Consider the following 11914-nt stretch of genomic DNA (forward strand, 5'->3'; position numbering starts at 1 on the left):
CTCTCTCCGACTCATGCTCTCTGTCTCTCCCTCTCTCTGTTTTAAGAGCTAAATCTCAAGCTGCGTTCACTTCCTTTGGTACTTGCCCAGTGAACTGTACTGGCCCCAATATGAGGTGGAAAAGTGTGTGCGTCTGTGTGTGTGTTTGTGGATTGAACGTGACCTTTTGCTTTTTTAATCCACCACCGCTTTAGATTTAGAGCACTGATGATGCCTTTGAATCAGTCTGAGAGGCACCTTGGTTGATGGGCAGCTCAGAGTAGCCTCGGTTTGGATTAGCACACGAATATATGCCACAACATCACTCTCAGATTATGCAACATTTTTCTCAGTCAACAAGTGAGTGGGTTGTTTCAGACAGAGAGAGAAAGGGAGGGAGAATATGTATGTTATGAGAGGGAATCAGCAGAGAAATGAGATGAAGGCAGATACAGAGTCAGCTCAAAGTGGTGCTTTTACACCATCTGGTGGTCCAATAAGGATGGTGGCTCTGTTGGCACATCCCAGCCAAACACTGGTACTTACTTAGCTTAACCTAAAGGAATTTTGGCTAAATAACCCATTTCATGTCAGTAAGTTTAACGTTAAGATAAATGTTTTTTTTCCTTATATCAAATTACAATGAACCTCAATTGAAAGGGTCACAAATGATGTTATGGTGTGATTTATTTTGGCATCAAATAGGCTACAATTCTCCAAATGGGACCCCTTGATGATTTAGCACAGGTATCACCTATAGCCTACATACCCAAGCAATTTAATAGCTTGTGACCTCTGCATGCATATATCATAAATCATGCAAGCAGTGCATATATCATTTATCTCAACAGTCATTTTTTGAATTATCCTTTGAGCTCACAATTAATAAATCATAATACACAGATGGAGCTGTCAGTTTGAATGACATTGGTGTGTAGGACCCACTCACCTGTCTTACACAGAATACTTGAGGCAAAGGGATAGCACAAATGGTGTTTTGTTGGTGATATTTTAAATGAGACAAAGAATAGAGTGATTTTTTAAAAGATTTTTGGAGTGTTTTTGCCTTTATTGATAGGACAGCCAAGATAGACAGGAAAGGTGGCAGAGAGAGCAGGGGTGACATGCAGCAAAGGGCCATAGGTTGCTGGTCCCAAGCCGCTGCAGAGGACGTGGCACACACTCTACCAGGTGAGCAAGAGGCTGCTAAAGAATAAAATGACTTTGAAAGAAATTTGAAAGTCCAACAGAGTTGAAATATCCACAGTTTCTGGCTATGATAAATGTAATAATTTTGGTGAATATTCTTTATAAGGAAAACATGCCTTTCAAACCCACTTCCAGGTTTTGGGGTTCTTAGGTTATTGAAATAAATAAATAATAATAATAATGTGTGTATATATATATATATATATATATATATATATATATATATGTGTGTGTGTGTGTGTGTGTGTGTGTGTGTGTGTGTGACCATTTAAAGCTGTGCCAAATTTAAAAAAAAAACATAATTCCCTCCCCAGTGCTTAAAATAGGTATCATGTGAAGTGCCTCCCCCGTTTTGCACCACTCCTCCCCTCTCACAAGTAACGAGCTTAGTGCTTTACATACACATTGATCTAGTCCATTTAAATGTTACCCTAATGTTGACTGCTGAATATCTAATATATATAAAGTCAGTCTTTAAGACTTGATGCGAGAACTATTACACTCCTGTCAAAATGAGAAGAGTTCTGAGTCATGGCTGTTACCAGGGTAACCAAACTATCTACGTCCCGCCTCTCGGTGTCAAGAGCCAATCCGGTTTAAGCATGTGTCTGTTTCCCATCATCAGCCGCGAACTACGAACTTCCTACTTTCTCAGTGTTTGTGTACTGCTCTTGCTGCATGAAATAGACCATAACACACGCATTTTCCTAACATTTACGGCAGTATGAACACGGAGCAGTCGGCTGAAAACCACTGTAGTGAAAATAAGTGTTCAGTTTCGACGCCGGAAGGGAACGACTTGAAGACAGGAGCATTGAAAAGGTAGGTTGTTAGCACACTGACGCCTGCTACCTAGCTAGCTAGGTAACGTTATATCGTATGCTAGCTATTTTCAGGCATAACCGTTACCGCTGAGCTAGCTGTAATTACTTTAAAACAGTGTTTATCATAGCCGTGTTCCACTGTCCCCCTGTGTGGCTGTGATATTGCCTTAAGACCCTCCTGAGACAATATGTGCCGTCACTGTAATGTTAATTTTGTTATATTGCTGTTGCTTATTTACAGAAAGACCTCTGATAAAAGCAGACATCTTTCTGGGATAAACTCAGACGTCAGCTGACGTGGCAGCTTATTTGACAGGGTTTCATGTGGGGAATAAGCATACATGAATGCCATCTGTTTGCTGGCCAATGATCACTGACAAGAAGTCGAAGTTTACCCATATTTTGTTGACTTCAAAATCAGCTATCCTCTGTTTATAAAATATGACCACCTACATTTTTACTCTCATAAGATTCCTCTGGCTATCCCACCCAATCTGTTCAAGTTGTCAGATTTGCATTCTTAATTAATTTGTTAAATAGAAAAGCTATTTGCAGACGTTGTCAAATGGAAAATGAATTCATTTTTACCACAACAGTGTGACTGAAAACAAAAGATGAGACATGTCCTTGCATTTGGCATCTGTGTTATCCTTGATAACTAGCATATTTTAGCGATGGCAAGGAAATTAATAAAAACTGTTCACAGGGGTAATTTAATTAACTTAAGATGTTAGTGATGCAATGTGCTTGTAAACCTGACTTTTTCTTTGTATGTACACACACTGGCAATAGAGCTTTTGCTATTACTGTCTATTCAGAAGTACTTTTCAAGATTTAATACTGAGTGATCATGTAACCAAACACCTAAAAGAAATATTATCTTTATGCATTTTCTCATCAAGTGAAACATAGCCTGGCTTTAACAATAGTTTCCCTTCCCTCTCTCCCCAGAACTCCATTCTCAAGGTTTAAGAGAGTGCACTCCAACTTCAAATCACCTGTACGTAAACCCCCTCTTTGTCTGTAATACACACATAAAGTGCCACATGTGCATCCTAGTATGGTTGTCTGTTTTGCACCTGACAGCTTCAAGTAACCGAGAGTGCTAAAGTTAGCCCTGCTGAGGAGGTGGCAGAGCTAGAGAGGAGGAGAGAGCAGTTGGACACAGAGATAGCACAGCTGGAGGCTGAGTGAGTACAGCTGTGTGTGTTTGTCTGCCTGTACTTTTATCTTCAAGGTCCAACTTGAGTGGTTTGGGTTATTGTTAAGCATGAAGTGTTGGTGGTTCAGTTGAGTGCTAGAGGGCAGGGAATCAAAAGTGTTGATCCCCACAAATTATACCCTGAAATACCTATAATTCATGTGCACTTTTATGTGTGCTACTCTTGCTTTCACATAGTTTGCTTAATTTGATTTTTTGTATGTTTGTATTTGTGTGTTTGTGTATGAGCATTTGAACATATTTGCTTTTGTGTAAGACCACGTGTGTGTGTGTGTGTTTCTCCAGGGGATGCAGAGTAGAGGAGCTGGAGCGTCATATTGATATGCTGCATGAGTACAATGACATCAAAGACATTGGACAGTCACTCCTGGGCCGTATTGGTAAGAGAACATCTTGTTTGGACATTTAAATTCACCAGTTTTTAAGTAACATTTAAAGGTGCGTGTAGAATTTACAAGGCATAGGTTTGCTTTATTCACAGATTAACCCCACTGCAAGCTGTCACTCCTTTAGCTCAGTTCTTTTGATCAAATCACCACACAGTCACATGGAGACTGTATGAATGGGTCTAATGTTTCCTACAAAGAAAATGAGGTGTAGAAAATTTATGGTATGACAGCAACATGAACCACCAAGTATAATACTTGACTTGTCTACTGATTGTAGCAGCCCTCTGGTTAGCAACAGCCTTTTTTTGTATATATGACAGATAAAGTCCAGTTGCAGTTATTACTAGTGAGTTATTTTCAACTATTCCTTTGTGGGCTCTCCACACCAAATTAATGAGTGCTGCAAGATGACAGCTAACTAAAACTGCCAGTTGAATGAGTTGTCTGTCTGTCAGTGTGACTCATATTTTACACCTCTTTGCTCACTTATGATAAGAGAGTGTGAACCCTGAACAGACTAGATGAGACACACAATATGTCTTTTGTGGTGTGATTTGGAGCAAGGAAAACAAACTGTGCAAAAGTGTGATCACAACCTTAAAAACTACTCAAATTACTTAGATTAATATAGACACTCTTAAAAAAGATAATCAGTACATAGTTGCTGTTGTTGTCACAGTGTTGTTGTCACAGTGACCAAATACTTTGGTCCCAAGTTATAGCTGTGGACCCAGACCCAGGTTAAGTCTGAGTGACTACGTTTACATGCACAAAATATTATGTTTTTTGCCCTAACTCTGAAAAAGAAAATATTTCTACGGAACTGTTTACATGGCTTATGAAAATGAATATTCCACTGACATTCCCATGTACATGCAGCTGTGCCTACCTAGATTAACGTGCCCTAAAATGTTGTTTATAATGTCAAAGTATGGAAAAGTGGAACAGCTGTCACTTGTGCCAGGCTTTTTTCAAAGTCTGTGCAAACACAGCCTCCCTCTTTCATTCCTTTAACCACCTTCATGAAAAGGTTGCATCGCGATATTTGCACATATCCAAAAACCTGTTGATATCCCTGTCTTTCATGATGTGTAAAAGTAGCTGTGGTTCTCCTTATGCCCAAAGAATGCTCCTAAAACCCGAATAATATCAGCATATTCCACGTCTTAATTGGAAACTGCTACGTTCGGAAAAAGGCCTAATTAGTAACATCAAAACGGAATATGCTGTTTACATGACTGGTATCAAATTTGATATATTATCATTTTTGGAATAATGGTGAATTATCAGTGTGCATGTAAACGGACGTGAGAGTAAACATGAGACAGAGGCAGCTGGAGAAAGAGAGACTTTGCACAGTCAGGCTCCAAAATAACATTATCTTCTGCCTCCTGCTTAGAAGTAGTGAATTTATAGCTCACAGAAACTTAATACGATACAGTCTATGCTTTGATATCTAGTGTCAGCAAAAAATGTTGTTGCCCTTTTCCAATCATTAGTCTTTAGCATAGTTAGCACACATTAGCTTGGAGGGCTTACCTCGCTTGTTTAATACAATACATGAATGGCGCTGTCACCCTGAATGCCTCCTGGAACCCTGTGCAAACTCTTAAACTCTATATGGGAGAAAGGGAACGAATAGTTGAACATTTTAAACAGCCAAATCTGATTCGACTGACATGATTCTAAGTCAGGTACAGCCCTTAAAAGTTTAAAATTATGTCTGTGGAGAATTCTCTATTCTTTACATCGTAGCAGCTGTAACAAATCACAATTTCCCCTTGGGGATCAATAAAATATATTCTGATTCTGATATTATCAAAGGAACATTTGAATAAGCTTTTATCTGATCAGATAATGTGATTGTAGCATGTAGGAAAAGTGTAAACTGCAAGTTATCAGCTTGGCCAAGTCTCATTCAGATTCAATTTGTACAGATAGCCACCAGAGGGCAACAGAGCAATGTCTCTGATTCTTTCTGAGGCCTGAATCAAAAGCCAAGGCCAGTCTTAACTTAAGACAGTATTTAATCCCACATCACTGATTATGTCTGCATTTTTATTCCATGGGCCTGCCTATAAAACATTCATTCCATTACATTAAGAGAAAAATGTTACTGGCTGAAGCATCTCTCTTCTGTGGGGCAGCTTGGTTATATTTAGGTTCCCATCTCATCCAGTTTAAGTAATCGAGCCCCTGCAAGTTCTTACTTTTCTGTGTCCAGTCACATGTTCGCTGATCAGATCATAGCTAGCACATCACTGTACTTACTCTGTGACATCAGACACTTGTGATGGCATTTCACCTTCTCCCTACATTTGTCATAATTCCTGTAATGCTGCGTAATACTGTGTAAATCCATCTGTCTGACTCTAAGTCTGGGCACACACTAGTTTACGAAGGTAGGCTGCAATGAGTGTTGTAAGTTTGTGTCTTTGAAACATATTTGTGTACATGTTATGCAACTCTATGAGGGTCAGGAAGTGTGGAGAAGTTCACACCTTTCAAACCGTTAGGAGGGTTTTGGTGAATCACTGCCAAGTCACATTGTGGTCTGTGCGTAGCATGTGTCATAACAAACATGACTTTTTACCTACTTTTACATGCACATTGTTGAGGGCGTAGGGTCAAACACAGTCTGTACATTCCCAGATTTTTTTTAGTGATCATTGCGAAATAAGTACACAGGAAGAACACAAATAGTTCTACGTTCCTCGAAAGCTCTAATGTCACTTATGTTCTGCTTCTGTGTCTGTTTGTGTAGAAAAACTGGGCGATCTCATATTAAATATATATTGTGAGTTAAAGCTTGCTATCTCTTTAAATTCTCTGTCAGTACAGTACAGTGGAGAGTCAGGATGATAATGACCTCTTAGTGAATGGAGATGGCGTTTCCCCTCTGACACAATGGCAGTCTTTCACATCACTTACACACATACACCATTAACAATCTCTGTCTGTCGTGCAGGCACATGCATACACTCACACACGCTGTCAAAGACAAACACATGCTATCATCCTGTCTTTCGCCCCGTACTGCTTTCTCTTTCACTTTTTCTCAAATACACACACAAACACAGACTTTCACAAAGAGTCTACACTTAAACACTGAGTTGCTGTTGTATGCTGAAGGAGGAGATGGGTGGGCTGAAGAGAGAGGAGACATGAGGAGATGCCCTGCAATACCCTTTAGAGACAATGTCCCTTTGTGTCTTACTATGTCTGTCCGTCTGACTGTAGGTCAGGATTAAGGCCATTGTCACATCTCTCAAGAAATGTATTTTCTACACCTATATAATCTTAGAAATGTTCACATTTTTCACACCTTGAAAGCTATTTATATAATCCAGGAGTTTTTTCTTAATGAGAAATTTGCCCAGAAACAGGTTATTCACATCAATATAACTGCACTCAGTGAAGGAAAACAGCATAAATGAGAATAATTTTGGAAGGAAACTCATTCAAATCATTGGACTGTAACCCATTGGAGCGTTGGGTGTTGCCCTGCAGGCATTAGAGTGACAGACAAAACATTAAACAGTGAACCTCTCTGTTGCTTCAGGCCTTCAAACCTATATCCCAACTGCACTGCATGTACACACCCTTACCAACGAATAGAATTTGCATAAGGTAAAAAACCAGTTGCCTCACTTTATGGTTAATCCAATGCTTATTTTTGTCAAGGCTGGTAAGAAGATCAGGTAAAGATATCCGAGGGACACAGTTCTTTATCAAAAGAAATCGTTGCTTCTTTTCCAAGGTGATGTTTTGCTTGCTTTTTCTCCTGCTTCACACCACTTCTGTTTTAATATTTTGTGTCTTTGACTTTGACAAAAAAACTGTAAAACTATTAACACGCCGTGTCATTATTTATTTTACATTTATAGATTACAATTAATATTGGTTGATCTAAGAGTCCAAACATTAAAGCTGGAGTTGGCAGAAATCTGGAAAACACAAAAAACGTCAGAATCTGAAAATATACCCTCCTCTTGCAGCTCCTTCTCGCTCTCCTAAGCCCCTCCCACCAGACGACCACAGACATATGAACACGCTTCATACAGTAACCCGGGGTTTCCTATACATTCATTTATTCAATCTTATTTCATTGTAGAGTTGCATGCAGTGCAGTCCCTTAGCCCTCCTTGCCCCACTCTCTCTCTCTGTTTATCAGGCCACAAATGAGACAAGTATTAGCTAGCCAGCCACCCCACGGTCCCTTCACCTCACTCCCCTACTATGGATTTCTTTGCCAGTTGGAGAGCCGACAGCAGCACCAGAAACCAACCTTTGATTGGTGGTTGTAGCTACTCAATTTCAGCCAGTACAAACCTCCCAGCTGCTGGGTGTCACAGTGGGCTGGTGGCCGGCAGCAGTGCCGGGTCAAACCTGTGTAATGGCAGCAAAAGAAAGTTTGCTGATCCAGCAGGGAGTCGGTCTGTCCGGGTCCCTGTAGGTTGGGGTTTGCATTAGCTGGATTTGGGTTGCTGCGGCCACTGTCTGGGGTTCTCCTCCTGGCGAGGTGGTCTGTGTCAGTGGGGAGTGAGGTGTAGGACACACTGTGATTCGAGGCTCTCGCTAAAGTTAGCTACATAACTGTGAACTTGAAGCCGCAGCTGACTCGGGTTAGCAGAAGGCGGAACTATTAGCAACACTTTCTTTTCATCTCTGAAACAATTTGCCAATACTGACATGCGTTTTATTTTGTTTTATATCAGACTCTCTTTTTGATAAGTTTGTCTTCCTTTCATGGGTTGCTTTGCAGTATCGGCAGTTGTTGCTAATGCTGGAATAGCAACTCTCTCTGCAGAATTTTCCGCCATTGAATTGGGCTTTCACCATCTGAAGAGACATGCATGGGCGTCTGCATTTGTAAAACAGCCAATACCAGTGCCCTCTCTCTGAAATTACCTATGACTGGCTAAAATCTTCCGTAACAGACAAGATTTCTAAAGCCTAAAAACAAAGTCAAGAAGAGGTGCATAAGTCTAGTGTTCTTTCAGTCCACTTGAATTACAGTATGCTCAAAGTTCATTGCCTAGTGATGCCAACATTAAACTGCCTACCCCAGCTTTAACTGACATATTTTGTTATTGTCAGCCCTGGTAACATCCTATCAGTGCAACACATATGCATGCAACAGATGCTACAGCTTTATCAGCCCTGTACTATATTTAAGAAAACACACTACAAGCCAACTGGTCTTTGTATCAGACTCAGCCCGACACAGCTCAGCACAGCTTGGTTCTGCATGATGTAAAAGAGGCAGAGATCTGGCTTATGTGGCTACTTTAACAGATCTTTTCGAGTATATAAGATATTATACTTTAGCGGGGTTAATGTGTGAGAAACTTTTGCAATTAAAATGGAGATGGGCCAAGATATTTTAAATCACAAATTTAAAGCTGATGTAAACAAACTTTTCACCAAGTACATGCAAGTCTGTCTGGTACTGCGATGCTAGGTCTGTTCAGTGTTTTAAGGATTGTTTGAAAAGTAGACCAGAGGGAGCTGACCCTGTAATCTGCTGAAGGGGCCTAACCCAGACTTTGCTATGTCTTGCAGCTGCTGTGAGGGGGACCACCACACGAGATCTCTACAGCCACTTTGGTCTGGAACTGGATGACTGAAAAAAATGAAATTACAGCGGTGAGAGCGGTTTCTCAGCCGAAGGGGAGAGGGGCTTACAGAGAAAAGACCAAAGAACTTTTAGATAGGAGAATGGATTTGGACTAAAGATGTGACTGGAGGTGGAGCAGAGGTTTGCCAATTTTCTCTGTGATTTAGTTTCCACCTCCTTACAGAGAGAGATTTCAACAGTGGGATTGTGCATGATAAGAGGAGAATGGCGCTGGCCCTGCAGACAGGCATGATATTTCAGAAGCCCTCTGCAAAACCATTAACTTAACGCTTTGTTTTGTTTTGACAATTGAGCTCATGTTAATTTAATTTGGATGAGGGTATGCATGATGCCTGCAAGAATGTAAATTACTTTTCTGACTTTGGTTTGTTAGTTACAGAAAAGGGGGAATGCTAGACTGTTAACCAAAAGTGTAAAGTATAGTGTACGAGCTCCTAGTATAATATGCTTTGTATGCTGACAATAACATGTAATAAATAACCACAGACAGTATGTTCCCATTTGCATTGTACCTCTAAGTCCGCTATGGAAACTCAAGCGCTACAGATACATCATGGTTATAGCGGGTCCTCTTCTAACTAGTCCACCACGTTCCTGCAGTAGCCCAGAACAAACAGACCAAACACTGGCTCTAGATAGGGCCATTTACATTTTTTAATTGGCCACTGTAGTTCTGGTACACACTTGGCACAGTTTCAGTTGAGCCACCTCAACGCTAAATGCCATTAAATCCTACGCACTGAACTTTAAAAGGAATACCTAACCCACAAAATGACCATTTGTAAATCAGTTAGTCATGCTGTGTTAAAGCCACTAGTATTGGAGTGTGGATTTAAAGATAGCACAGGTAAGTTTCACTTTCAGTTCAGTTTTAAATAGTAAGGTTTCCGCAAAAATGTGTGGTCTGACAAGCTTTCGGAGTAAGCATGAAGCCCATACTGTCACTCCCTGCACTCCTTGAAGAAATGTTATCATATTTTAGGGGAAATGATTCCAGAGAGAAGCAGACAGAGGAGTCTAGAGTCTGTGTTTGAAGGATATATCCAGGATGTCAAACTGACTCAGCAGCAACAACAGGTTAAAAGGACAAAGATAGATAGAAGCTAAAGCCGAACTATAGGCTACAGATCACAGTGTAAAAGTGAACCACCACATCACTGCTGATTGACACACAAGACAATGAATATAAAGGGAAACTTCACTGATATTGAACCAGCTGCGTGGCATCACAGTGTGTGCAGATGAACAGTGTTTGGCTTCGCCCCCGTGCCGCTGCCAGCACCTGGACCTCGGTCGCTGTACAGGCAGGGATCTCCTGTGGAAGTCAAACAACGTTCATCTGCACACACTGTGATGACACACATCTGGTTGGATATCAGCAAAGTTTCCCTGCTTCACTGGTTCCTGTACAACAGGGTCGGTCTCTTTCACTGTTATAATCTTCAAAAATCAAAAGCAGCGTGTGTATACATTCAGTAGGCTATATGTTCAGTAGCTAGCTAGCTAACCCTACACTTTTCACGGTTTGGTTTTGGTTTTGGAACAGGGAAGAAACGTATATCTTTTTCTAACCTCTCCAGGTAACGAGTATCATTAATACACGACGTGCCCCAGGCACAACATTTAGCTCCAGATCCACAAAACCAGCCTGAAATGATTGCATTAGAGTCAATGGAGCACAGCTGTGTTGTTGTTGCAATAAATCAGTATGTTTGCCGTTTTCCATGGAGGCATACAAGAAAGACTATGTTTTCTTCACAAATTCCAGATAACACAGCAAGGCTAATTGAAAAACAAATGGTCATGTTGTGGTTCAAGTAAATCCATTTAAGAGAAAGATTTCAATTAATATGTTTAGTTTATTTGGATAGATTTTACTTGTAAAACTAATCTGTTTTATGAACATATGACACATTAATTTGCAAACATCCCCCTCAAGATCACATTATCACCACCCACTTTTAAAAAAAAAAATAATAGTGGAGGAAAAAGGATATTAGGCAACTGTCACACTCATTTACAGTTTCCTGCCTGTCTTCACTGTACCATGTAAAAGTTTAACTAAAAAGACAGGGTTGGGTACCTGCTTCCTGTATTTAAAAAACAATTCCCAAAGCTGCTCTGCTTCTCTGAACTGTTCATGATATGTACTTAACAGAAAACACAGACTAGCAGAATAATACACTGGGCGTGCCCTTATCTGTCTAAGAACCACTGATAATGTGTCTTTGCGGACTGATAGCGGCAGAAGAGCTTCACAGCCCTGATGATGCCCTGTTTGACTGTGTGTGTGTGTTTTAATGGGTGTCTGTTGCCTTCATCTGCCATTTGCAGGTCAAAGCTCATACGTTTTACTTATCATAGTCTTTGAATCACCTATCAGCCATTTACCATCTCACATACCGGGGTCAGTGTAGGATACCGTCTGTTCATGTACCATTTAAAACCAGATGATAACTGTCTATCAGTGTAAACCTTGATGTTTATCTGATAAGTCTGGTATTTTTGCAGATGGAGTCAAGTATTTCAAAACAGGTGACACCTAACATATTTTGTAGTTTAGAAACAAGAGTGTCACCATTAATTTGGGCTCTGTAGACCACTGGGGCAGTGACCTCTGTTAACCTGTTGACCCGCAGCACTTTGTTAT

At 40.5% G+C, this 11914-nt stretch overlaps 1 protein-coding gene across 1 annotated transcript; it reads left to right on the forward strand.

The window, feature by feature from the left end:
* The first annotated feature begins 1819 nt into the window (after positions 1-1819).
* swi5 (SWI5 homologous recombination repair protein) lies at positions 1820-9756 on the forward strand. Its single transcript, XM_033647619.2, has 5 exons — positions 1820-2010; positions 2964-3012; positions 3099-3202; positions 3520-3614; positions 9189-9756. The coding sequence occupies exons 1-5, from the start codon at positions 1913-1915 to the stop codon at positions 9251-9253; spliced, it is 411 nt and encodes a 136-aa protein (XP_033503510.1). The 5' UTR covers positions 1820-1912; the 3' UTR covers positions 9254-9756.
* The last annotated feature ends 2158 nt before the right edge of the window (positions 9757-11914 follow it).

The sequence above is a fragment of the Epinephelus lanceolatus genome, chromosome 19 (genome assembly GCF_041903045.1).
Source record: "Epinephelus lanceolatus isolate andai-2023 chromosome 19, ASM4190304v1, whole genome shotgun sequence".
NCBI classification, from domain to species: Eukaryota; Metazoa; Chordata; class Actinopteri; order Perciformes; family Serranidae; genus Epinephelus; species Epinephelus lanceolatus.